The following is a 26,999-nucleotide window of genomic DNA, read 5'->3' on the forward strand; positions in this document are numbered from 1 at the left end:
GACCTTTATTACTTTTGTTTAAAGAGTTTTCAATTTATAATAAAAAAAAATACTCTCAATTAACAACTGATCTCCAAACCACGCTTTGTCACGATAGACAGCGCGAGAAGTGAAACAGGATATGACGCGAGACACGACTCTCTCGCTGCTGAACCGCTGCTCCCCCAGCCATGGACGTCCGACAGAAACAAGCGCTGCTGGTCGTTTGCGCGATGATCTCCTCGGAAGGAAGACGCGAGAAGAAGAAGAAACGAGTTTGGGTGAAGGAGTGGAGCGGCGGACGTGTGCAGCCCGGACTGTCTCTTCTGCAGAGGGAGCTGGAGGTCAGTGATCACACACACACACTCTCTCTCCCTCTCCTGATCTGATGTTGTGTCTACCCTGCGAACAGACCCAGGAGCAGTCTGGCTTCAGGAAGCTGCTGCGCATGACCGCAGAGGAGTTCGATCTGTTGCTGGCGATGGTCGAACCTCTCATAACCAAACAGAACACCAAGATGAGACTGGCCATTTCCCCCAGAGAGCGACTCTCCCTGACGCTGCGCTTCTTGGTGACAGGTGAGGAGTCACGTGCACTCTGTGTTATTGTTGCATCTGTTTTGTTTACTTATGGTAATCAGGTCACGTGGTTTTGTTGACGGAAGCACAGAGGGTGTCACGTGTTCAGCTTTTTAATGCAAAAATATAGATTATACATAAATGTGCACAAACAGAAAAATCACAGCTGAGACAATTCACAAGTAAATAAATAAAATGACAATGAGATTTAGATCTATTTAATCTTCTGCTTGGGGACTAATGAAGTGATGCTGAACCACCGGTCTTCACTCTGTGACAGCACCAGACACAATTTGGACCTCCCCTTTGCTGATTCATTGACCAACCAGCACATGGAGTAGTGCCCCCCTCCCCTCAGCCTCTAAGTCGCAAAGATTTGGTCGCAGATTTTCACCCATAGTAGATCTGGAAGTAAAAATCCCAATAATTATCTGAATAGAGATTTTGATTATCAGCCACAATATGCAACCATCCAATGTGGACGTAGCACAAGGCAGGAGACTGTGAAACATTGTTATTTGCCCCTGTAGAAGCCACAAGTCTGTACGATATAAACCCACAATCCTCGGGTGTAATATTGACGCCTGGGATTGGTGCAGTTTGTTGTTACCCTGGAAATGTTTTCCTTCACCTCGATTATTATGGTGGCTACAATCCGTTGGTTCAACAGAAGCCGTTCTAAAAGAGGACGGTCACTGTTCCACTCTGTTGCTGTTCAGTGTCTGTATCTGCGCACTGTGTAATTATTTCTTTTCTCACGTAGGAGAAACTTTCAAGTCTCTCCGGTTGCAGTACAGGATTGGAACCAGCACGATTTCACAGATCATCATGGAGACCTGTGCTGCTCTGCACCGGGTCATGAAGAAAGACTTCCTGAAGGTAAGCACCTCTGGCAAAATGGACTGTCCAGATTTCCCACAGTGCAACAGTGGACTTGAAATCTTACTTTGAAAGTCTTACATCTACACACCAAGTGTTATTAGCCCTAGTTTTTAGGTTCATATATCAAAAATGAAAACAATAATCCCTGATTTCCATTTTGAAAACATCAGTGTGTCTCCAGAGTTTGCATCATGCTAAGTAGAAAGGCTGTTTCAACAATAACAAATGTAGCATTCACAATACAATTTCATTTTATGACTGTCAATAATGCAGCTGTTCTTTCCTTTCATCACTAGACACCATCAACAGCGGCAGAATGGCGGACAGTAGCCCAGGACTTTGATTCCAAATGGCACTTTCCACATTGCCTCGGGGCGCTGGAATGCAAACATATCCACATTCAACCTCCAGGAAGAAACAGCAGCCTCTACCACAACTACAAGGGCAACTTGTCGTTGGTGCTGATGGCGGCTGTGGACGCGGACTACAAATTTATCTATGCAAGAGTGGCTACGCAGAGCAGAGAGTCAGACACTGGACCGTTCGAAGACTCGGACCTGGGTAAAGAGATGGACCGGGGCCTGCTCAACTTTCCTCCACCTGAGCCTTTGCCCAACTCACACGTGCTGATGCCGTACATGTTTGTCGGTGATGACACGTACCCTCTACGGAATGACCTCATGAAGCCGTACCCTGCACAGCAGGTGGACCACTCTCACCGGGTCCTGAATATCCGGCTGACGAGGGCCCGGAGGGTGGCAGAAAACGCCTTTGGGATTCTCGTGAACAGGCTGAGGGTCCTCAGGTCCACCATCTGCCTGGAGCCGGAGAAGGTGGTGAAAATAACCCTGGCCTCCCTGTGCATCCACAATTTCCTGTGCGGGCGCAGATCTGAGGCCTACGCACCTCCTGGCTTCGCTGACTGGCAGACCACCGATCAGGTGATTGTTGATGGCGCTTGGAGAAATCATGGAACGGGGAATTTACAGCCGGTGGACAACAGGCTGCCATGTGACCCGACGGTTACAGCAGAGCAGCAAAGAAACCTTCTGAGTGACTACTTTGTGTCCCCTGCTGGCTTCGTCCCCTGGCAGGAGGGACACATTTAGCCTCAACCACCGAGTAACTCTCTGCAACATTTTTGCCTTTTTGTTGTGTGTATGCACATCTTGCACAATTTGAATACAGCCATTTTGTGAATCAAATAAAGCTGTGGTGTGTACTTATTGTAAAGGTCCAGTTGACAGAATATTCTTGTAAATTTGGTTTCAAACATATATTGTGAACGTAAATGGAGTAATAAAAGTGACACAAAGAGTAACCATGATGTATTGAGGCAAATAGAAAATAAAACAGTTGAGCATTAATTTATATTAAGGAAAAGTAAAGAATATAAAACAGTTATAAGGTGGTTGAAAACACTAGGACTTGGACTGAACCAGTGGCGTAGGCGCGGTGTTCTGTTTGTATTTGTGTGCCGCTGGCGGCTGCTTTCTTTCAGAGTCCTGGGTGTCGTATATCATGTTGACGATTTGCCTTTTCAGTCTTGTGAGATTTGCCGGGTCGCTGATTAGGCGGAGTTCGGATGCCACCTGGTTACCAAAAGTTGTAAACCCATCCGCGTGATCAGCGTCAACTTTAGCCGCCATTTGTTTTAAAACCAAAAGCTTCTGCAGCTCGATGTCCTCTGTTCGTGCCTTGCGTTTGACTCCCCTTGGAGCCGATTGGGCAGGTTCCCTCGTCGGGGAAGCCCCTTCGTCCGACAACTCGCAGGAGGAGGCCGAGCGTAGCACCCGGGGCATCAGGGTCTCTGGAGTCTCAGGTCTCGACAGGAGCACTGATTCAAATGAGTCCGAATGATCCTCCTGCTCCTCTGAGTCGTCCAGCTCACAGAGCGACATGTCAACCTGGAGGAGGGGATGCAGAGAGGGTTCAGGCAAAATCACAGTTGTGTAAGAGACACTAAATCATGTGATTATTCAACTATTCTCAGCTTTACCATCAACGGTGTAATGACGTTTTCATAACTTAGGAAAATGAGTTCAAATAGCCCTCATGTAAAGTGTGTATTTCCTTTTATTTTGTGCACATTGCAAACTGAGTAACAGGTTCTCAGTCTGTGTAACTTACAGCGGTCTCACATGGACGATGCACAATATATGGTTTGATGAAGTCCATCGCCCTGATGAGCCACTGTTGCCTCGGGGTCAGAGGTTTGATCTCGCCCCCGTTGGGTTTGGGCTTTATGAGCCTGGAGTACTGGGTGCGGAGCGACGTGGCCCTGGTCTTCACCTCCTGAACTGCAAGGCAAACATTTACAGAATAAAAAAAAGCAAATGTATCATCATTAGTTTGACCTTCCAGAATTTGGTTTAGGTATTTTGATCTATCCTAAGTATGCTTTAGTATACTACTACAACTAATATTGTATAATGCTATTTAGTATTCTACTTCTACTATTGGAAACCACTATTTAGTATGCTACTGGTTCTACTATTTTGAATACTATTATTACTGTATACTACTACTACTAGCATTGTATACTGCTATTTCGTATACCACTACTATTATACTACTATATTTAGTATACTTCTACTACTGCGACTATTGCATACTGCTATTTAGTAAACTACCACTACTTCTATTGTGTTTTACAATTTAGTATACTACTTTTAATACTGTATACTTCTATTTAGTAAACTATATTAATATTGTATGCTACCACTACTATGTAAACACTTTGTATGCTACTACTGTTGTACACTGCTCTTTAGAAGTTAGGGCTGCAACAATGACTGATGAATTATCAACTACAAAATCAATCGCCACCTGTTTTAATAATCTATTAATCGCTCTGTGTTTTTTAATGAATAGATTGGCTCACAATTCTCTAACCTGATGTACAGTATACAACCCAGTGCAGCTGTGACAGCAGCAATGGTTTGAGTAGCTCATGGTCATCCCTATTTAACATGAACACCGAACCTGGCTGCTGGAGACATTTAGCGATCTCCCTCCACGCCTTCTCCTTCTCCACTCGGTTGTGATACTGAGAACTGGACACGTCGAACAGACACTGGTGTTCCTGCCATATTTCTATCAAGCTGTGCTCGGTCTCCTGACCCCAGATCGCCCGATGGCCCTTTCTTGTGGCATAGCTGCCCGTCCTGTCGGCCATGTTTGTTGATGTTCTTCTGCTTCTACTTCGCTCGGATCGTAGGCGGCTGACAGCCAGCGTCACTGCCGCCACCTTGTGTTGGAGTGTGAATCTGCGTTATGTAGGACCGACAGACAGACAGAAAGAAAGGCAGGCAGGCAGGCAGACTCACAGAGACAGACAGACAGACGGATACAAAGAGAGATTGAGAGCCTTTACGAAGCAATCACAGAAAGTGGATTTTCATTAATTCCGTGGTCTTTGCTGCCCTCCAGTGGATGATGTAAGTGTAAGCTCGCGTAAAATGCTCGAAACCTGGTAAGAATATCTCTTAATGAGCTTTAATGCAAATACACAGCAGACGTTTTCAAAGAGACAGACGCTCACACATTAAATATATGAAAATTAAAAAGTCATGTCAGAAGTGGGATTCGAACCCACGCCTCCAGAGGAGACTGCGACCTGAACGCAGCGCCTTAGACCGCTCGGCCATCCTGACTGTTAATAGAACCAAATAGAACAAAACGTTCCAAATTGCAGGAAAATTGGAACGTTTCAATGTTCCAATTTTGAAAAACAGAAAAACAGAGCCTGCAGAGGTGCTATGGCGAGAGGGGTGATTATTTCAAGTTGTACAGGTTATACTCTTGAAGTTGTAGCTTTGAAAAATTCTGACCTACTGACGTTTGAGCTCAGAGGAACTGCAGCTATCATATTATCTGCTTCTCCTCTGCGTAGATACTTTTAGGCTCCATGGAGCAGTAAGAACAAATGGTTCTGACTGGGTTAAGGGTGAAATAGCTCTGCAGTACGTGTGTCAGAAGAACAGATCTATGTTGACACCAGCTGAAACCAATAGCCTCCATAGGTGCTTGACTATTCTTTCCCTATATCAACATTCCACTGAATTACATGATGATCGATGAAAATGCAATGTCAGAAGTGGGATTCGAACCCACGCCTCCAGAGGAGACTGCGACCTGAACGCAGCGCCTTAGACCGCTCGGCCATCCTGACTGTGAGTACCATCAAATAGAACAAAACGTTCCAATTTGCAGGAAAATTGGAACGTTTCAATGTTCCAATTTTGAAAAACAGAAAAACAGCTTTTTTTTAACAGGAAAAGCTGTTTTTCAAGACAAAGCACTAAACACATTTTGAGTTTTTATTCTCTTTCATCTTTGGAAGGGGAGGGTGAGGTGAGGGGTTTTCAGCTGCAACATGAAACTTTAACACTAAATTTCACTAAATTCTACACACTGAAACTTTAAATGTAAATTTTAACTATTCTTATGGCAAATGTAATGTCGGACGGGTTTAAAATGGGTCTTCTACAGTAGTGTCCTATAGTTTTATGGTGTAGAAAGAAGTTTATATTGGTGCTAAATAGAATAGAGAATGGAGTTTGGATAGATAGACGTTTAGACAGACAGACAGACAGACAGACAGAGAGAAAGAGAGAGTCTTTGCTGCCCTCCAGTGGATGTTGCCAGTATAAGCTCGTGTAAAATGCTAAAAACCTGGTAAGAATCTCTCTTAATGAGCTTCAATGTTACAACACAACAGACGTTTACAAAGAAACAGTCGCAGTAAATACATGAAAATAAAAAAGATATGTCAGAAGTGGGATTCGAACCCACGCCTCCAGAGGAGACTGCGACCTGAACGCAGCGCCTTAGACCGCTCGGCCATCCTGACTGTGAGTAGCAACAAATGGAACAACACGTTCCAATTTGAAGGAAAAGTGGAACGTTTCAATGTTCCAATTTTGAAAAACAGAAAAACACCTTTTTTTAACAGGAAAAGCTGTTTTTCAAGACAAAGCACACCTACACTTGGTGCCAAGAGAACAACCTGTCTCTCAACATCTGCAAGACCTAGGAGATGATCGTGGACTTCAGGAAGCTACAGGGTTTGAAGTCTCTGACTTCAAATTCCTCGATGTGTTCATCACTGATGACCTTACCTGGTCCCAAAAAGCGGATTCTGTGGTCACAACTGCACAAAAGCACTTATACTTCCTGAGGAGACTCAAGAAGTCTGGCATGGCTGCAAAAACTTTAACACACTTTTACAGGCGCACCATTGAGAGCATCCTCTCAGGCTCCCTTACTGCCTGGTATGGTAGCTGCTCCGCTGCTGATCGGAAGGCCCTGCAGAGGGTGGTGAGACAGACAAAATGTTGAATAGTTAACAAACCTTAGTACGCACACCACCACCAAGGTCCAGCAGCTGTTTGTGAAACCACATTTATATGAACTAGATTATAATTTGGTGCGGCACTAAATAACACAACTTCATCGCTGCTTCGGCAGAAGGATTAAGGTCAAAGGTCAGATGAGAATTTTAACAAACCCTGAAAATACCGGACAGGAAGTAAAGCTGTTGTTTAAAACAGTCCACGGTTACACATATTATTCAATTACTGTGAATTAAATTATATTTAAAAGCAGATCCAAGAGCATGAAAACAAAGTAAATATACCTGAGTTCAGTAAATCTACGATCCGTCAGTTTCTCTTACGATAATACAATTAAATTTGGGGAAAGTGCAGCTGTGGAGAATGAGTGTAACTCAGTTCAAATAATAGACATATGTATAAATAATAAACAGGTATTGAGTAATAAATGTTTTTGTTTTCATCATTTAGATTGTTTACCAACCATCTTTTGTAATAAAAGAGCAAACCTTCATATCAATAAAAAATCTTTGTTATTTATTCAATAATTTATTTTGTTATAAAAGTCAGTCTGGAGTGGAGGGTAAGAAAGGGAGGGAGGGAATGGCGGTTGGGGATAGGGGGGTGGAGGGGGTGGTTTGGGGGGGAAGGGGAGGGAGGGGGTTAGTGATTATTTCAAGTTGTACAGGTTATACTCTTGAAGTTGTACTTTTTGAAAAATTCTGACCTACTGACGTTTGAGCTCAGAGGAACTGCAGCTATCATATTATCTGCTTGTCCTCTGCGTAGATACTTTTAGGCTCCATGGAGCAGTAAGAACAAATGGTTCTTACTGGGTTAAGGCTGAAGTAGCTCTGCAGTACGTGTGTCAGAAGAACAGATCTATGTTGACACCAGCTGAAACCAATAGCCTCCATAGGTGCTTGACTATTCTTTCCCTATATCAACATTCCACTGAATTACATGATGATCAATGAAAATGCGATGTCAGAAGTGGGATTCGAACCCACGCCTCCAGAGGAGACTGCGACCTGAACGCAGCGCCTTAGACCGCTCGGCCATCCTGACTGTGAGTACCATCAAATAGAACAAAACGTTCCAATTTGCAGGAAAATTGGAACGTTTCAATGTTCCAATTTTGAAAAACAGAAAAACAGCTTTTTCTCTAACAGGAAAAGCGGTTTTTCAAGACAAAGCACACCTACACTTGGTGCCAAGAGAACAACCTGTCTCTCAACATCTGCAAGACCCAGGAGATGATCGTGGACTTCAGCTCGACCATCCTGACTGTGAGAGACTGCAGGTCGTCCAAAACGAAAAAAAAATAGGACAAAAAAAAGAAAAATAGAACAGCTGTAGCTGAAACTAGACAGTCTAAACACATTTTGAGTTTTTATTCTCTTTCATCTTTGGAAGGGGAGGGTGAGGTGAGGGGTTTTCAGCTGTAACATGAAACTTTAACACTAAATTTCACTAAATTCTACACACTGAAACTTTAAATGTAAATTTTAACAATTCTTATGGAGAATAGAGAATGGAGTTTGGATAGATAGACGTTTAGACAGACAGACAGAAAGAGAGAGAGAGAGAGAGAGCCTTCACAGAACGTGGACTTTCATATGTTCCCTGGTCTTTGCTGCCCTCCAGTGGATGTTGCCAGTATAAGCTCGTGTAAAATGCTAAAAACCTGGTAAGAATCTCTCTTAATGAGCTTTAATGTAACATCACAACAGACGTTTACAAAGAAACAGTCGCAGTAAATACATGAAAATAAAAAAGATATGTCAGAAGTGGGATTCGAACCCACGCCTCCAGAGGAGACTGCGACCTGAACGCAGCGCCTTAGACCGCTCGGCCATCCTGACTGTGATTGGCAACAAATAGAACAAAACGTTCCAATTTGCAGGAAAAGTGGAACGTTTCAATGTTCCAATTTTGAAAAACAGAAAATCAGCTTTTTTTTAAAAGGAAAAGCTGTTTTTCAAGACAAAGCACACCTACACTTGGTGCCAAGAGAACAACCTGTCTCTCAACATCTGCAAGACCTAGGAGATGATCGTGGACTTCAGGAAGCTACAGGGTTTGAAGTCTCTGACTTCAAATTCCTCGATGTGTTCATCACTGATGTGCCTTAGACCGCCTTAGACCGCTCGGCCATCCTGACTGTGAGAGACGAAAGGACGTACGTAACAAACTAATTTGCATTTAAGGAACTACGTCTTCAACAAGAAATAACGTTGTTTTTTTTGTGGAATGATTACCTTTAATTGGAAATGTTCCTTTTTTGGAAATGTTAGACGGCCGAGGAAAAACCGCAACGGTGTTAACTGCTCACTAATGTTGGAGCAACGTCCAACATTGTCAAACTTGTCTGTCCGGATAATGCGCTTTGAAAATCCACATGTCGAATTTAACCTGGAACAGGACAAAAAACGTGTATGCATACATCAAAGTGGGACAATGAGGAAGGAGGGATAGAAAAGAGAAAAACTAATTTTTCTGTTCAACACCTGACGTCTGTTAAAAGTATATTTCTAAATGTGTGAACACATTTCTTACACTTTCTGGTCCAGATTGTTTACTAGAGAATTGAGTGTGGGACTTTTTAGCAGAGGCAGAAACACTTTTAAGGTCAAGCAGTGCTTCTGGTTTGGACTTGAATTGTGAGTGTTAGCACTTTCACATTAATTAATGGGAATGTTTCCTACATCATCAAGAGGTCAATATATTCATTTTTTTTCCAAGACAAGGCTAACCTAGAAAAAACGAATACAATATATTTTCCCATGTTCTATTTTGTATTTGTAAACATCTAACACCTCAGAATCAATTCAGGACTCCACTCTTATATTTCAATGAGGCCTGCTCCTTGGCTTTTCTCTATTTACCCTCTGTTTGTGACTTTATAATGACATTAAGCAAAGGAAAGACGACTTGTTGTCCATTAGTTGTCCTGCACCACAGAGTCTGTGTCCAGCTGCTCTGGGTCGCCTCGACGATCCTCCAGACAGAGCAGCTTCTGTCTGATAAATCTTAACAAGAAATCGGCTAAATTGAAATCACAAGTTGTGCAGAGCTGTGTGTGGAGACTCCCAGGCTGCAGGGTGTTGTGTGGGCTCAGCCGGGAACATAATTCAATTCAAATCCTGATCTGAGCAGCAGCGTCTGGGGAAGTATGAGCGGATTCTAAGGCAACATGGAGAGCTGGCCCTGTTTTCTGCTTCTGTGCCCACTAAGTTTAATGCTGGTCTCTGGAGAGGAGACGAAAAATGATGATGACATCGACCTTGCAAGCTTCCTGAGAACGATCTACCCTGGGCCGCTGGTGAGAGACGAGCCGTTCATTATCAACCGACACTTTGAGATAAACTCCCCCAAGGAGCCGGGATGCCTCCAGGTCCTCTCAATCCCGGAGCGGACCAAGGACGAGCCAGGCGTTCAGGACACAGATGGGGCTCCTGGACCTGTAGTGTTAACTAAAGATGGTCAGATTAAGGGGGTTACAATGGATAAGGCCCATATATTCTATGGGGTACCATATGCAGACCCCCCTGTTGGGGCTTACCGCTGGAAGCCCCCCAGACCTGTGACTCCTTGGCCGGGGGTTTATGATGCCTCCTTTCCGAGGGCTGCATGTATGCAGGCCTGCAGCGGACCTATCACTGCGGAGTGTCCTCATAAAGTAAGGAACCACACAACTTCTCACTTATGTGCATCATGATGTTTAAATTCAGGAAGACATAACTTGTTTGCATTGTTGGTATTGTAGTGAGAGCAACAGTAAAATTATTAAACATGGCAGCTGCGCTAACAGACAAAAGGACAATAGATGAAGATGATTATATCATGTGTCTCACAGTCGAAGATACTTAGGAGACATTAATGTAGTTAATAGTGGAAGGAGTTATACTAATACTTCTGAGGGTGTGGACTTACGTTTACACTTTTAGAGAACCTTATGCTGCTGTACTTAAAAAAAATCTGTATGTTTACTTAGTATTAGGAAATGTCTTGTGTTATCTGTTGTGCCTGTGCACTTTATATGTTTCACTGTGGGAGAGTGGGAAACGTCGTATCGATTCCTTGTATGTTCTGAACATGTTAAGAAATTGACAATAAAGCTACTTTAACTTTAACTTTAACTTATGACAACAGCTATAATGAAAGTAAAAATGTTGCTTTGGTTTGCTCCAACATTGTGTCACATGGAAAACTCCTGTCTCTGTCTGCAGGGCCGTAGAAAAAAATCATCAAGGCCTTGGGACCAAAAATATTTCTCTAAAATGCAGATTTTTTAAAATTTTGCTTATTGACTTGAAGGAACAACATTGCTGTGTAGAAATATATTATCTTTTTTTGTGTCGTAGACAAAAATGTAAATACGTTGCGACTTAAATACTGTCATCGTTATCTACCGTGACTCTAGCGTTCACTGTGAAATGTAACTACACTCAGGCTGCAGAGACTTGACTGGTAACTGTGGCCCAGTTTTATGAGATTACACATATAAAAATAACATTACAGCAATAACAATTAAAAGCTACAGTACCACAGGTGATCAATAGAACTTCACTCGCATATCATTCAAATATAGTTATGAGCAGCAGTGTATACAAATAAGCAGCCTCATATTGTTGTAATTTAAAGCCAGATATATCGGGAATGTGTGACAGCATAAATATGTTCAATTTGGTTTAAGTACCTGCAAAATCATGTTTCTTTAAGTCAAATATTTCTTGTTACAAAAAACTTAAATAAAGCTCACCCATTCACATTATAACCAAATGATAATTGTGGCCTGTCAAGATAACAAGTTACAGCTCGAACTGTGGAGTAAATATGAATATCTATTCCAATGTGACTGAATAACTTGTGTAACCTCTCGTCTCAAAAAGGTCAGCGAGGACTGCCTCTACCTCAACATCTTCGTGCCTCTGGATGTGAACTTCCCCTCCCCACTGCAGAGCCCACTGCCCATCATGGTGTGGATCCACGGCGGCGACTTCATCGCTGGCTCCGCCTCCAAGCCGCTGTATGACGGTCGCTTCATCAGTAACTTTACCAACACTATAGTTGTAGGCATGGAGTACCGGCTGGGTAAGAACATTCATTCCAGTGTAGTAACCTGTTTATTCATGTAGTCCAGAGAGAGAGAGAGTGTGTGTGTGTGTGTGTGTGTGTGTGTGTGTGTGTGTCTGTGTGTGTGACAGGATAATTCGTGCCTGCCATTATTTTAAATGGGCCAGCCTAATAAAGGGAACAGTAATTTGGAACTGGGAGGAAATCAGGGACTTGCTGCAGTTAATTATACGCTGCTGATCATGTGAACTGATGCATTATTGAAGGGGCCTTTGGATTCCTCGTGTCGGGCAAAGACCCTCGCACCTCAGCCGCAGGGAATTATGGGATTTTGGACCAGCAGGCAGCTTTCCTCTGGGTCCAGCGGAACATTGCGGTGTTTGGTGGTGATCCCAGCAAGGCAAGCGGGCAGACACCCACACCCACACATACACACACAAACACACACAGAAGGTCACATGCTAGGTCACATCAGCTTATAATTAGCTAATATCGATAAATCATAGTAGAGCTTATAATAACCTATAAATGCAAGTAACAGGCCCAACGACAACAAGACTCATTATCATTCTGTTATTATAAACTATGACAAAGAATTTGGATCAATACTTTCCAGTTGGGTTCAGTCGACTGATGTCCACTCGGTAGGGTATTCCTGGGTAGGAATGTTTGCTCCTCTTGTTGCTGAAGTGTAAAGTTGGCCATCGTGGCCGTTAACAGCTTCTGTGTTGTGGTGTTTGTCAGGTCACGATATTTGGAGAGAGTGCAGGCGCCCAGTCCGTGAGTCTCCACCTGATGACCCCGAGCAGCAAGCCTCTGTTCAAACAAGCTGTGCTGCAGAGTCTGCCCTTCTCCATCCCTCTGAAGACCAGGTGAGGAACTCTGAGCTGAGGGTCGACACCGGCCACTGGTGTGTTACTGATCCATCACTGCCTCAGGATAGAAAAATAATATACAAATTAATTATTTACTTTTTTTTACTACAATTCAGACCTTGGGCTACATCCACACCAATAGTTTGAAAACACATCAGTTCTGCTTTGGAAACACCTGGTGTCCACAATACTAGAGCAGCTAAAACAGAGAAGTTTTGAAACACAGCTCCCCCTGTTTTAGTTTAAAAACTCCAGGGCTGCTGTTTCGCCTGGATGAACAAAAACTTAGACGTAGTCACAACCACTTGTTGGTCATGATGTAGCCTTTGCTGATTTGTCACATGACCCCCTTCTGAAGAAAAAAAAAATCAGCATCAGCCTCGGCCACGGCCACCGGTGATGAACGCAACCTGAATTGAAAAGTGTTGCTGACCTTCTTTGTAAACAGATGTGCAGTTGATCTCTGAATTTAACAATGATTCAACTGTTTACGTGTGTAGGAGATCAGCTATTATACCTGAGTTCACCAGCAGACATATACCCAGTACACGAGTGGTTGAGGTTGTGTTTTGTCAGGCGTGTGCTCTTAACGATTCAAACCCTTTGTTGTTTTTCTGTGCCCCTCTCTAAGACATGATGCCCTGAGGCTGGGAAGGGACTTTTCTAAACAGACCAACTGCTCTATGAGCGACTTCATCTGCCTGCTTTCTCTCAGTCCACAGACCGTCCTCGCCGCCCAGATGAAAACAAGTAGGAGGCCGCATGCACCAGCCCACGCCCCCCCAACTTTAGAGCAACTCTTCAGGGCTGCCCACACAGTTACATAAGAAGCCAGGGGTGTAGCATGTATATCTGTAAAAGATGATGAAAGACATTATTTAATCCTGAGCTGTGGCATATTGGAAAAGGAAATTGTGAAAACAAAGGTGCATCGAGACCCTGAAAGGAGCAATTAGAAAAAATTTCACTGCTTCACGGCACAAAATGACTGTAATATATCAGCAGGGTTGACAGGGTTATTGGTCAGTATCACTGACTCTGTTATTGCTTCGTCAGCCGCGGTTTTCTGCTTGTGTGAACTCACTTTCAGGCCAAAAACACTGGAAGGAAAAGAAGCGTTTCAGCGCTACTGACTCAAGATAAGCTAAAAAAGAAAGTCCTATATTACAGGATTCAAGTTTAACTCCACCTACTTCTTTCTGTTGGATCTCTGTTCCGAATGTTCAAGATCACTGTTCTAAAATCAGACCGTATGATTAACAAATTTGTTTGACTTTTGATCTCAGCTTCTAAGATCGTGAACCCGTTCAGGTTCCTGGAGGTCTTCGAGACGTGGGGGCCGCACATCGATGGGGAATTGATAAAGGAACAGACCATCACAGCGTTCCAGAAGGGCCACTGGCAGAAAGAGAAGCCTCTGCTGCTGGGTAAGAACCAGTGAGCGTAACCGCACAATAAAACATTATATTTTTGAAGCCATTACCGACAGATATATACCAAGTGGCCCAAATATTTGTTGCAGATTCTGCTGCACAGTAAGTACATATACATGATACTTTTACAGGAATGGGTGAAAGCTGCAGTCATACTTACAGTGAAGCACTTGTATTATTTCTATTCTTACCTCACAAAAGATCGTAACACACTGCTTAGATGGAAATCTTGTTAAATCTAATAAACTCTTTGTTCAGATTCAGACTGAGGGATTTTCAATATACAGCAGGACTTTGAATTTACACAGTTGGAATTCCTGGCTGTGTGATCTGCATCTAGCAGAGTAGTAATAGTTGCCCCTCTCTGTCCTAAAATGACTTAATCTCATCCTCGTGTCTGATTCAACACAAATATCCGTGAACATCAGTTCATTCTGGCATCACTTTGGCCGGAAAATCACCTCCGGCCAGTGAAGCCAAATTCCCTCTGGTTCTCATTAAAACACAATTTGAAGTGGAAATTCCCAAGATCCAAAGCTGAAGGAGCGAGATCAGTAACATGTGATGTCTTGGAAACTAAGAAGCCTATTACACCAAGATGAAAGCTGCTGTAAAGACAGATTTTCAAACGTCAGGACAATCAGGGCTGTGCAAATGGGGGACAGGAAGTCTTCATGGGTATTCTTACTTTTTGCACTGACACTGTTTTCATCCCTGCAGGTACGACCTCAGAAGAGGGGGTGATCTTTGTGTATGGCGTCTTCAATAAGCCAGTCTCAGCAGTGGAGGCCACTGTGTACATTACTGCCATCTTTAAACAACACACTCTGAGGGTTCTGCACAAGTACCTGCCTCTCTTCAGCGTAGCCGACCGCAGGGGCATGCTGGCTCAGGTAAGAGGATGAGCTCAGTTCACATTGATCTGAAACAGCAGAACTTCAACTGCAGGTGCAATCAAGAAAATCCATCAGTCATTGCACAGGGGAAAATTTGAACATTTCTACAGAGATAATGTTTATAACATCATCATGTAGAATTAACACCTTCTTAGGTGTGTAAGGCAATGAATGATCCTCTGACTTTTTCTCCAGAGCCACTTTCGGGTCTACATTTGTGGTTTGAGTGAAATCTCTCAACAACTCCGAGATAGGTTGAGTTGAAATTCAGCACACACATCTCAGGGAAAACTGAGATTCAGCTAAATCATCAGGTCAAATTTGCTGAGCAATAAATTTAACGGCAAAAGTTAGCGTTCAAGTCTATGTCTGGCTAACTTCTGTCAACATGACTGTCATTCTGGATTTGGGTTATTTCTGACACTTTCCATATTCTTAGGAAAGTTGGAATTTTAAATTGTTTAGTAGCTGAAATGCCATGTGATTTTTCCTCTCGTAAAGTAGAAGTATTGTTCTTTTTCATGGATCAGAATAAGAATTAACACCCTATCTATCTTTAAAAATATTGAGTCATTTTCTTTGGCAGTTTTGGGGAAAAAACGAAAAAACTCAGTGAAAAATGAAAACTCAGACACATTCAACCCGACACACCCAAACACATGCATGCAGCGATAACTACTCACTCTTTTGCTGTCGGTTGTGGGATAAGGACCCAGCTGTGCTCTCTCCAGCGTCACCACATCCAGGGCGCCTGATGGGTAATTAGGCAACTGTTCTCTTTTGCTACTGTGATTCGTTAATTGGGGGAAAAAAAGCAACATTTGAGGCAGCTTAAGGAACGACTTGTGTATGTGTGGAAGCTCCGGAACAGTTTGAGAGCCACAAACTCAGTGCATCCCTTTCATCAATATCTCTTCTTATCCCTGGCCTACAGAGGGAGCTATGATTCCAGTTTGTCTGGCTATGGTAGACCACATATTTTCATCTATCCTCTGGATGGGTGAATAATGTGGACCACCTGAAGTCACGGTGTTAGTCTGCTTGAGATGCAGCCTGGCTGCTCCCACTAAGAAGCCACTAGCCTCTCATGAACGTCAACAGTGATAGGAAGGATGGAGTCACAGATGAAGTAAAGGACAGAGAAGGCCAGCAGAGGACAAAACGCTGACTGTGTCACATGGCAACATATTAGTCTAAATGAGGCCAGAGCCATTATCAGTATAATGTGATACAATTTAGAAGAACCATAAAAATTAAGCCTCCAATATGACTGAAAGGATTTCAGAAAGACAACATTACAACCCTCAGGATTTATTGCAGGACTGTTGTTGGAGTCCACAATACTTTCAATACTTACTTAGCAATATCTTTGTAAATGAACTGTATTTATATAAAGCTGTTGCAGTCTTATCGACCACTCAAATCACTTTACAGTACAAGTCGCATACACTCTTCTATACACAGTGCCTTTACTGTCATGCAACATTTATACACTGTCAGCACAGCCGTCAGGGGCCATTTAGGGTTCAGTATCTGGCCCGAGGACACTTCAGCATGCACACTTAAGGAGCTGGAGATTTAACTACCGACCTTCAGGTTAGTGGACGAACCTCTCTACCTCCTATGTCACAGCCCACTGGGTCTAATGACTTTCAGTAATGGGAAATCTGCAGAGTGACAACGCAATCATCTGACACTGGATTTCTAATAGATTCAAACTAAAATATCAAATTAAAGTAAAGTTCTTATTTATGTAAAACATAAATGTTATAAAAAAGTTAAAAAAGAAAAACAATTCTGACAGAAAGATTTTATGAGAGCGTGGAGAGTGTTTACATTTACTCACTGTGGCACACTACTTTTGCATTTCTCTTCAATTTTGTTCGTGAGCAATATGTCTATCTTTCTATCCATTTTTTATCGATATGATGTCATGGCTAAATATCATTGCTACAGTTTCACTTGTCTAAGTGAGATTTCTTGTTTTTCCGATCGATGTGACAGAGGTGGCATGGCTCATGATGACACTGAACTAGACCGCTCTCTTCCAGCATTTCACATGCAAAGTGCAAGGTGGCAGCCTCAGGGAGCTGCAGGGGGTCAGGAGGTGACACTCGCAGACATATTTAGCATTCAGTAACAGTTCACGGTGCAGCAGGTAGATGGTGATGTCACAACTCTAGCCCCGCGATCCTTACGCACACTCGCACGCTCGCATGCACAAACACACACGGACACACACACACACACACTTACCTCCTACATCTTTTCATAAAGGGCACTCCTCCAGAGGACTAGGGGGGTCAGCATAAATGTCAAGCAGACGTCATAGAGGTAGCTGATGTGAAAAGCTCAGTGTTAGTGTGAGCGCGGCTCCATGAGACGTCTCTCTATTAAATGTCAAACAGAATCAAAAACACCTCTTTCAAATAAAAGCACAAGGACAAAAGAGAATGATGATCTAAGCTTCTCTTTGAATGGCAAGTTGAGATGATATATTCCTGAAGAGACTGGTACTCTGTAGCAGAGAGCAGCAAATAGATTAATCTCTAAAAGCTACGTCTAGACCTGGTGGAGATATGGTGGTAATTGCAGTTTAACAAGAGGTCATACATACATATGTACGGTTCAAAGGGTACACTGCTCATGGGAAATGTGGTTCCACCCTGTTTGCCAGGGTAGTAGCAATGTTGTTCTTTGCAGAAGAAACTGTTCCAAATAGAGCTCAAGAGTGTGGTTCCGGAAGTAATAATATTGAAACCATCCAATATCAACTTACCAGAAGCTACGAGATCGTGAAACCATTTGCAATGGTTTATGGGACACGCAGTCCCTTAACTCTTAAAACAGTTAGGAACAAAATCTTGTACCTTAGCCTTTTTTCAAGTTTCCAATATGTTTTACTGTGTTAATAAAAGAGTTTTATGGTCAGGATTCGTCTCGTGGCGAATTCCAGGCTTTAAACTCTTTTATGAAAACATCTATGGAGAAAAGAAATGGGACATATAAGCTCGGAACCAGTCATTCGAAAACTGGTCAGTCACTATAATGCTCAACAATACCTGTAATAATTTTGTTCTAACATTATGAGAAAATTCTGTGTTTATTTTCTAAGGTGATGCAATGATAACCAGGAATAGAAACAAGGGGAAAGGTCATTCAGCAGAATGTAAACAACTTGTTTTTGAGTTTGCACCAACATATTTATTGTTGACCTTTTTAACCTATGTAATGTATGTACTCTTGAAGACAAATGCGCCTTGGCACTAAAAGGCACTGCAGGGGTAGAGATCCAGTGTGTCATTCATTGTAGAGGTACCCCTGGCACGTTAGTGTGGTCCAGTGAACATAATTGTCTGTGTGCACAAGTAGAAAATCACCCACGGTTCTTGCCTTTGTTTCTTACTGGTTGGTTGAGGTGACGGCTCAGGCTGGAGCTGAAGAGGATAGAATCAACCTCCTGTGAAGCTCATTGCTGACACATGACAAGGTGCAGGGGGTGACATGATGCATGACATCAATGGTGCACACTTATCTACAGAGAGCAAAGGAATTAGAGGAAAGAAAATGATATCCAGATGAAAATAACGTAATTCCTACATGTGCTTGTATCCACTTGGATGTGTGATTACTTGCTTCATGACTTTTAGGGCTCTACTTAAAGAATCTAAGCACAGGGTATTAAAACCATGAAAGGGCCAATCGGGTCTGTCCAAATTGAATTTTACTAGTTAAATAGCAGAATAAAAAGGCCTCTGTACCAAGTGAATGGTTGAAAAGGGTTGGACTTAGCCCCTTAATTAATCATGGGTGTGTGTTGGAAGAGTGCCATCTCCCAATCCCTTTACAAGCCAGGGGTACTTGCACCTTTTGCGCACTGCTGATGCGAGAGTGGATTTGTCAGGTAGTTAAGAAAGAGCACTTTTCTGCAGAGGAAACAGATCTGCCTGTGAACTTTCACGTCTCCTGTGAGTAGACCATCTGTGTGAGTAATAAGCAGCACTAACTGTGCACCCACCTCTGTAAGTACATGCTCCCATCTTGATAATGTGCCTTTAAAATGAAATGAGGCGGAATATACTGAGATATTGACTTCAAAACTTTTTTTTTTGTTGGTCAAAAGAAGCATTTTAGTGCCTCCATAAAGCAATGCATCAACAATGAACCTGACCACACCTCATTTTAAGAATAATGCTATTATCGGCACAGTGACATTCTTAATAAAAGTGGTCGCTGGACTGTGTCTGTCAGTCTGAAACTAAAAACGACACTTCGGGGCAATGCTTTGTGTCATTTTTCATTGGCGCTGTTTAGGTAGGCTACAGTTAGTGATGCATCCATTTTTTCATGTGCCAATTTTAAAGAAACAAATGTTGGTGGAAAAATAAGAAGTGTACTTGTGTGTGTGTGTGTGTGTTTGTGAGTGCATGTGTGTCCATCAGCTTCCTACAGTCAGCCTGTTTGTGTTCAGGTGTCAGATGTGTGGGTGCAGGTTGTGTATTGCTGAAAAAGACAAACTGGTTTCCAGGTAACAGCCCATCTTTCTTTTTCTTTTTGCTTCCTTTAGGCAAGAGATAGCAATAGATCTTGTTTTTGTAGCTTTGGCCACAGCCCATCTCATAATAAGAAAAGCACATGCCATGTAGATGCCATACTCATTAGGTTTCTTTCTTCTCTCTTCGGCTAAGACAGTAAAACAAGAAGCTTCAACAGCTTGTTTTTTACTCTAGTGCCCAGGTTTGTCCACAAAATGTTTGACTGCCACACAGTTTATTTCTCTACTCAGACATGGTAAACAGGATATCCAACATTTGAACATAGTTTAAAATCCCAGATTGGGACAGTCCTTACTGAGCACTATAACACACAATATTATCATTCTTACATACCCATGGAGACAATGGTAATAAGCAGATTTTACCAGGTATAATGTTAATTAAGATCACAAATTTAGTTAAGCATTTTAACATTTTAACATTTGCTAAGTAACCATGTAAGCAGGGAGTACAACATTCTGACCAAAAAACGTTTCTGACAATTGCAAATTTTGAAGAAGATCATAAAAATTATAACAACTACACAAGACAGACCGGAAAAGCTGTGATAGGTCGGCTTGGTAGCATCGCATTTCCATCAGACTCTACCCCCTCTTTTAATTGAGTTGGAGGAATTAATTGAACTAAATGAAGTAACTGCTCTTCAAGATCTATCAGCTCCAACTCAGACATCATCCACTTAGTAACACTCGATATTGTTCTGAAGTAAAGAGAGACACCGGAGAATTTGTAAATAAGCGGACCAGAAACTGGAAGACATTCAACACCAGCATAGACACTCTATTTCGGCTGTGTAATTACAGCGCAACTCACACACCGACACACACCTATGAATGCTTGGCACGATGCGTGGGCTGCGTGCGTACGATACGTGCATGCCTACTTGCGTAACTTCGACACAGAAGCGTGAATTGGGCTTAATGGTGGTGTTATAGCAAAGGTCATAGGATCATCAATACTGTAGTCAACAGTGTTGTAAGTGCTGTAAATGGTGAAAGTCTGGTTTAAGTCACATTGGATGAAAGCATCTACCAAATGAGTAAAATAGAATTTAATAAATGTCTGTACAAAGAGCTGTTGAAATATTTCCCTCAAGGTTAGAAATGTCAATCTGAATGGGAAAAGTCAGGGGACATCAAAGCCATTAGAGGTAATCTTCTGGGGAGCACAAGTGTCAGTGAGAGCGGTGAGCTCTTTGGCTAACTGACTGACTGACTGACCCCTGAAAAGAAGAAAAATCTGACTTTCTCTTTATTTTCCGTCAACAGATCGTTACCGACTATGTGTTCCTGTGTCCATCCAGGAGGTCGGCACGTGCCGGCATAGCAATTGGCAGTGAGGTGTGGATGTATGTGTTCGACCACGTAGCGTCAGATCATCGCGTCTGGTCAGGTCTGACGTTCTGTTACCAGCATGCCTGCCACGGTGCCGAGCTGCCCTTCCTCTTTGACTCAGCCCCAGTGGCCAACTTCACCATGCTGCCGCAAGAGAAGCTGCTGTCCAATCGGATGCTTTGCTATTGGGGTGCCTTCGCCCACACAGGGGATCCTTCCTCGAGAGCTCGACAGAAAACTTTCTGCCGGGAGCAGCGTCTGCCTGTTTGGCCGCGCTATTCCGACACCAGTGGCTGGCTGGTCATGAACCTGACAGTGCGTTCACATGCACAAGTGGGAACCAGGAACCATATATGTGACTTCTGGGACCAACTGGGCATCTACTAATGAGGAAGGCTGGGCTGCTGCTTCTAGCTGAACTAACATCAATATATGCTTTTCTCTTTGTCCCTGAGGATATGAATTCAGCCAGAAAATCTGCTTGCTCATAACAAAAGAAAAGTTGCATTTGTCAGTATGAAGTGAACATTTAGAAATCACTGCCACGCAGCAAATGTTTTAATAAAAATTCAGCTTTTCAAAAACTGAGTGCGATTGTGTTTTTCTAGCAAGAATTGGTATATACCAGAAGGAATAGAAGAAGTTCCACCACTTTCCCTTTCTGATTGAACATAAGTACATTTCAAATTAAATTTATCTGGATTCAGTGGGAAACTGTTTGTAGATGCAGCAAGACACACGTTTGGTGTATATACGGAAGAAGATTAGTTCACACAAGTAAAAAATGGGTCTGTAACTCTTTATCATGAGCCAAGACAAGAGAACAAGGGAGAAGATGTTATAAAGATAATTTCCAGAAAGAAACCATGGACACACACACTTTCAGTGTGAGCTTTGGGAAGTGACCCAAAAAGTTAGATAAGATAAGGAGTGCAGACGTCACAATCTTTGTTAACGTCGTTACTCCTTTGCATCTAGAGAAGAAAAAGAATATTCTTAGTATTTAGTTCTAACCACTGATCCACATAGCAACAAAATGTACATGTGACTAAAACATGTAGTTCGAAAATATTTCTACCAACTGTTTCTTTCTCTTTCCAGGTAGCCCCCACTTTAGTCTTTCACTGAGAACATGCCTGTTACTAAACTATATTTGAAGGTCCAGGGTAAAATGGTACAAACAAGTCCTTCAAAAGCACAGTTGTTCCATTACCTTCCATACCATCTCCAGGGCCATGGTTATATATGCAGTACATCCAGCCTTAGAATTATCTTCATGGCATTGGATAAAGACACTGTGGTAATAGACTGTGTAAGAAGAAGGAAAAAATGAAATTTGCTGTTTGTTACAGCTGGACCTTCTGGGGCACTCCAGCTCAAGAATGGTTTTCCATTCAATGTAGCCCAAGGAAAAGAAATGGCAAAACTTCTCAATGCGGAAGAAAAGCAGCTACAATTGCACTGCTCTTGAGTCATGTCCCATCATGAAGGATTTCTAATCCTGAATAGAAGATGTCTGTGCCTTTGATACCGTCAGCTCCAGTTTCAGGACAGCGTACCGTGTGGCTGGTTTGTTTTCTTTAGGTTTTCCAGTGAGGATGTTTGAGGTGGGTGCTATGTTGTTAATTTGATCTTTCAATAACCACAAATAAATCAAATAAATGCCTGTGCAGGAGACATTTCACACTAGATACCAATCATTTAGCAATGAAGACAAGGGTTTTCAGTGATCATAATTTTTCCCATTGACCTGAAAGTTTAACTGGCTCAGGTTATGAGCCTCCAGAGTCCAGAGATGCTTGGAGGTCATCAGGAGCGGCTTCTCTTTCACTTGACACAAAGGCCAGCGTGAATGGTCCTGTTTCTTCAAACACACACGCACACGTTCAATTATTGGCTGTTTACATTTGTGCATTGATTGGCAGCGTGATGACACGTAGGGTGTGTTGAGGCCACCTCATTATCTCGGCAGACATTTACTCTGCTGTCATGCAGTATCACAGTGCAGCCCGCACTGTGACTGAGCTGTCTGAGACGGCCGCGCAGCTAATCAATTGCAGCTCTTCCCAGCTCCGCGCCCACTGCTGGATTCTCACAGGCTGACCCCCCCCCGACTCCTACCCCACCCCAAAATCCTGCCCCTCGTTATAGTGACAACTGATAGCAGAAAGACGGAGTGGGAGCCAGAGAATAGAGAGACACTATCCTCTCTGTTGCCTGGATCGTTTAGGGAAGGTTATGGAATCAATGTCTGCTCGTCATTCTTGGGCTTTAAATCCTGGCTGCCGGCTTTGCATGGGCACATTCCAATAAGATCTGATTATAGACACCGTGGCTGCAATTAAAAGTCAGATGACAGCTGTCACACAGTAAAAAAACAAGTGGAGTGTGAGCCGTCGGTAGAATCACTCGTCTAGGGTCTAGGGTGTGTGTGAGGAAACATGATGTGTGTGTGTTGCAAGGTGCACATAAACCAAAAGGTAATAATGCAACTGAAGACAACTAAGGCTGCAGCAACCAACCGGGCACCTGCAGAGAAAGAGAGAGAGACTGTCAGTGAAGGCCACATTTATAGACTGTGGAAACCGGGCCCCAGGTGCACACAGTTGGCACTCGTGCTCCTCGCTTATCCCACACACACACAGCAGACAGGACAAACTGACAGGGAGGAACAGGGGTCGCCACACAGCTCTGTGAGCCTGGAGTGCTGCTCGGGAGCCACAGTGCTGAAGGGGGGTTGAGCGCTTTGGGCCACAGCACCCTGTTTACCAGTTTATCTCCCCCCCCCCCCCCAAACTCTGCTTATTATTTATAGTTATTCGATTTTGACACAGACCATTTATTTCAGTTGTGTTGATGCCTATTCGGTCTCAACTGAAAACAGTTGTGAATGTGAGCGTGACTGGTTATTTGTTTAATTCATATTTGTTGGTTAGCTGATGAACTATCCAGAGTGTACATCCCCTCTCCACCAAAGTCAGCTGGGATTGGCTCCAGCTCCCAAGCGACCCTCAAAGGATAAGTGGTGCAGATATTGGATGGATGGATCGATATTCACCCAAAAAGTTTCTGTCCCAATTGGCAATGAGGGAGTTTGGGCGGGTTTATAAAGTTGAGGTAATCTGTATTGAGAACAACCTCCTATAAATGCAAACACGTTGAAATGTGGTTTCCCTATAAGCATAGTTTCAGCTAAGCTTAGCTATCTGGTTCCAAGTTTGAAATAAAATGTAAAGACACATTGTCAGAACAACAGGGATATTTGCCGCGTCTTTGAAATGCCACAACCTTTGAAAGCATTTTGCTTTTCCAAAGATTAACAGATTAACTCTACAGACAGATGAGCATTCAAATACAAAGGCGGTAGTTCTTACTTTGAAAGCGGAAACACTTTTTTTGGTACTGCCTGTTCTCTTCCTGTCTTAGCTCTTCGCCCGAGGAAATGAATATAAAGCAATACAAGCAGATAGTGTGTGTGGGGTTTTGTCTCAACACATCAGTGAAGGCTCTCGGGCTGATACGTATTCGAGGCTAGATGAAATTAAGATTGCTGTTGTTTGAATCCAAGCTTAAAAAGAACAGAACAGAAAGGCCTTTGGCAGAAAATTCCTTTTGTCTTCAGTTACAGTTTGTTTCGAAAATACTGCTTGGGGAAAATACCCAAAGCAGGCGAATATCTCTCAAGACAAACTTCCTCTTTTAAAGACATTCCATTAAATGCTCTGTGAACAAAGATCTTTAGCTGTGCAGTATAATCTTTCATACGGCGATACTGCAGACTCAGCAAACGTTTCACAGAAGGCAATGAGGCAAGCCAACCCTCTCTGCCATTTTCATGGGAGGACTTTGGAGAATTCCATTTTCTGCTCAAAGAGCCAGGATTCCTAAAGTGACTAACTCATGGATGTGGGAGCCTGAATCCGTTAGAGAATGAGCTTTCTGCATGTCTTCTACCACCTATACAGCCATGTCACAGGCCTCCCAGTCCGCAAAGAATCTGCTAGCCTCCAGCCTGCTTCCCATTCGGCTGGACCCAGATGCCCCTGCCCCTGCTCCTGTCTCCAGCTATGACAAAACGAAAATCAGCAGCAGCATCAGTGTGATGCTTCTGATCAATGAACCAAATACCCGATGAGAAGGGGAACTGACAAAACTGGATATGCAACTGGAGCAGAAGTGACGTGTTGCCTTTCCTCGTTTTATTTAATCAGGAGGGTCAACGCACTTTGGAATAATTTTTATATCTCTACTGTTATTCTGCTATTTCCTTCGCAGAGACCCATAGTTTTTCTATGTACACAGAAACACACTATATCGTCGTTATCAAAGTCATGCCCCGCCATATGGTGTGATCAACACTGGGAGAGACTGCCCTTTAGGCATATAGGCCCATTCAAGTGGCAATTAAAAGAGAAAAAGTCACAGAATCAGCTTTTTATAACGATACAGGAACCATGTGCATATAAATTGCTGCTTTCAGAAGATCTGGATTTTTGCTGACTCGAACACCTCCGTCTCTTTCTCTGGAGATTTACCATGTAATGGGAAAGCAGCAGCCAGGGCTTTTTTTACACCCCGCTTCTCCAACTTGAATTGAATTGGCCCCAAGAGCTATCAGCGTAAATTCAGAAGGGAGAGTACAGCACATTTTGTTCATAAATCACAAAAAAGTGCTGTAATTTTGAGCGGAAGCTTGTGTAGGGAAGAATGTGTCATGGGTGGGAAGAGATAGTGGAACATTCAGCCTCTTGTTTGCTAGTTTACCATAACAATAATACTAGAGAGGGCCTTTTTACTGAACGGAGCCAAACCCATTCAACATCAACACAGCACTGATAAGAGCAACAACACTTTCCCATGTGCACTATAGATTTAACGCGCGGCAACCTTGTGTGAACCGACTGGAGCGTTTGAATAGGAAAATAAAAAAATTGCATTTAAAAACACAAAACGATATATGACGTTTTAAAAAAGCTTTCATCAAAAAGAAGGCTCTAAATCGGTGTTTCCCAATTAGTTTCCCCCAAACGCCAAATTAAATCAAGCATGCAAAGCCAAGGGGCTATTTTTCTTAATAGCAGTTGTTGTAGTAATCTAAGCCTGGAATTTGTGTGGTGAGGGTCACAAAAAAAAACATACATATCTGGATACATTATAATATCTTCCCTGCCCACACAGAGTCTAGCACAAACAAATCTAAATGCAGCACGGTTGTCCTGAAGATGACTGTGTAGACTTCTCTGCAAAGATCTGACATAATGGGCAAATTTCCATGTTTCATTTGGTCCAACAATCACACCAGAGGGGGACCTGAGCCACTGGTGTGACTCGTAGCAACATGTCCGCATTCACAGAAAGGTGGCCTTAGAAATCGTCTGCACATTAAACAGAACTCAGAGAAGGCAAACTCCATTTGTTTGAGACAATGATATGGGGTGGAAAGTCCTGATACAAATAGTAAGTAGACATTTGAGTTGAGAGTATTTTGTCACATTCTTTACTTTGCATTCATTGAGAGAAGTGTGGAGTTTCTGTTCAGTTTAGTACAGGCTGGAGTCCCGGGAAACTGAATTCAATGATGAAAAGGAAGAACTGAGGTCTCAGTTACGCTCCATTGTGGACGGCTGTGAAATCTGTGATGCAAAGTTTTTTGTATTAAACTCTGCTTGGAGCATGAATCGGATTCGTACATTGCGCTGTAGATTTGCAATATTCTGGCACTATGAATCAGATCAAAAAGATGTCATCATTTCTGCCTGCTGTCTATATTTTCTTAAAAGGATGAATTTCAGATTCAGCGCCCATTTATCCTTTCAATGCAGGTGCACTGTCCACTGCTACCGACTGCAACAAGCCAGTTTGGTGGGTGCACACATGTCCATACACCATGAACGTACGTCACACGGACCCTCGCATACTTGATGTTGCAGAAAGTATAACACGGCCTTAAGCAATCAGGGGCTAAGCTATTTTCAGAGAGATTATCCAGATCAGATGCATTCACATCAGCAAGAACATTTTCAAAGCCTTCAGGCTTGCGGGAGCACCTGG

At 42.8% G+C, this 26,999-nt stretch overlaps 3 protein-coding genes and 5 non-coding genes across 8 annotated transcripts; 2 read left to right on the top strand and 6 right to left on the bottom strand.

Annotated features, from left to right (window-relative positions):
• The first annotated feature begins 130 nt into the window (after positions 1-130).
• Positions 131-2,665, top strand: LOC133948982 (uncharacterized). The gene is made up of 4 exons (XM_062383078.1): positions 131-323; positions 392-557; positions 1,321-1,436; positions 1,736-2,665. Exons 1-4 carry the CDS (start codon positions 171-173, stop codon positions 2,546-2,548), a joined length of 1,248 nt encoding a protein of 415 aa, XP_062239062.1. The 5' UTR covers positions 131-170; the 3' UTR covers positions 2,549-2,665.
• An 80-nt stretch (positions 2,666-2,745) lies between these two features.
• wu:fb74b10 (uncharacterized) lies at positions 2,746-4,648 on the bottom strand. The gene is made up of 3 exons (XM_062383079.1): positions 4,425-4,648; positions 3,570-3,739; positions 2,746-3,346 (listed from the first exon to the last, which is right to left on the bottom strand). Exons 1-3 carry the CDS (start codon positions 4,615-4,617, stop codon positions 2,861-2,863), a joined length of 849 nt encoding a protein of 282 aa, XP_062239063.1. The 5' UTR covers positions 4,618-4,648; the 3' UTR covers positions 2,746-2,860.
• A 364-nt stretch (positions 4,649-5,012) lies between these two features.
• Positions 5,013-5,095, bottom strand: trnal-cag (transfer RNA leucine (anticodon CAG)). The gene has a single exon. It is a non-coding gene; the product is annotated as a tRNA-Leu (tRNA).
• A 435-nt stretch (positions 5,096-5,530) lies between these two features.
• trnal-cag (transfer RNA leucine (anticodon CAG)) lies at positions 5,531-5,613 on the bottom strand. The gene has a single exon. It is a non-coding gene; the product is annotated as a tRNA-Leu (tRNA).
• A 598-nt stretch (positions 5,614-6,211) lies between these two features.
• trnal-cag (transfer RNA leucine (anticodon CAG)) lies at positions 6,212-6,294 on the bottom strand. The gene has a single exon. It is a non-coding gene; the product is annotated as a tRNA-Leu (tRNA).
• A 1,466-nt stretch (positions 6,295-7,760) lies between these two features.
• Positions 7,761-7,843, bottom strand: trnal-cag (transfer RNA leucine (anticodon CAG)). Its single transcript has one exon. It is a non-coding gene; the product is annotated as a tRNA-Leu (tRNA).
• A 714-nt stretch (positions 7,844-8,557) lies between these two features.
• On the bottom strand, positions 8,558-8,640 carry trnal-cag (transfer RNA leucine (anticodon CAG)). The gene has a single exon. It is a non-coding gene; the product is annotated as a tRNA-Leu (tRNA).
• Positions 8,641-9,960: 1,320 nt separating this feature from the next.
• On the top strand, positions 9,961-21,514 carry LOC133948565 (crystal protein). The gene is made up of 8 exons (XM_062382386.1): positions 9,961-10,457; positions 11,671-11,872; positions 12,121-12,254; positions 12,599-12,726; positions 13,361-13,479; positions 14,016-14,156; positions 14,883-15,055; positions 20,883-21,514. Exons 1-8 carry the CDS (start codon positions 9,972-9,974, stop codon positions 21,333-21,335), a joined length of 1,836 nt encoding a protein of 611 aa, XP_062238370.1. The 5' UTR covers positions 9,961-9,971; the 3' UTR covers positions 21,336-21,514.
• The last annotated feature ends 5,485 nt before the right edge of the window (positions 21,515-26,999 follow it).

This window comes from Platichthys flesus, chromosome 23 (assembly GCF_949316205.1).
Source record: "Platichthys flesus chromosome 23, fPlaFle2.1, whole genome shotgun sequence".
Taxonomy (NCBI): domain Eukaryota; kingdom Metazoa; phylum Chordata; class Actinopteri; order Pleuronectiformes; family Pleuronectidae; genus Platichthys; species Platichthys flesus.

Bases quoted from the DNA above. Each gene is read 5' to 3' on its own strand.
- LOC133948982 (XM_062383078.1), top strand. From the start codon at position 171: ATGGACGTCCGACAGAAACAAGCGCTGCTGGTCGTTTGCGCGATGATC. The intron at 558-1,320 runs GTGAGGAGTCAC...TTTCTCACGTAG, and splicing joins GCTGCGCTTCTTGGTGACAG to GAGAAACTTTCAAGTCTCTC. The intron at 1,437-1,735 runs GTAAGCACCTCT...TTTCATCACTAG, and splicing joins TGAAGAAAGACTTCCTGAAG to ACACCATCAACAGCGGCAGA.
- wu:fb74b10 (XM_062383079.1), bottom strand. From the start codon at position 4,617: ATGGCCGACAGGACGGGCAGCTATGCCACAAGAAAGGGCCATCGGGCG. The intron at 3,740-4,424 runs GTTCGGTGTTCA...TTTGCCTTGCAG, and splicing joins TAAATGTCTCCAGCAGCCAG to TTCAGGAGGTGAAGACCAGG. The intron at 3,347-3,569 runs GTAAGTTACACA...CCCCTCCTCCAG, and splicing joins ATCGTCCATGTGAGACCGCT to GTTGACATGTCGCTCTGTGA.
- LOC133948565 (XM_062382386.1), top strand. From the start codon at position 9,972: ATGGAGAGCTGGCCCTGTTTTCTGCTTCTGTGCCCACTAAGTTTAATG. The intron at 12,255-12,598 runs GCAAGCGGGCAG...GGTGTTTGTCAG, and splicing joins TTGGTGGTGATCCCAGCAAG to GTCACGATATTTGGAGAGAG. The intron at 14,157-14,882 runs GTAAGAACCAGT...TCATCCCTGCAG, and splicing joins AGAGAAGCCTCTGCTGCTGG to GTACGACCTCAGAAGAGGGG.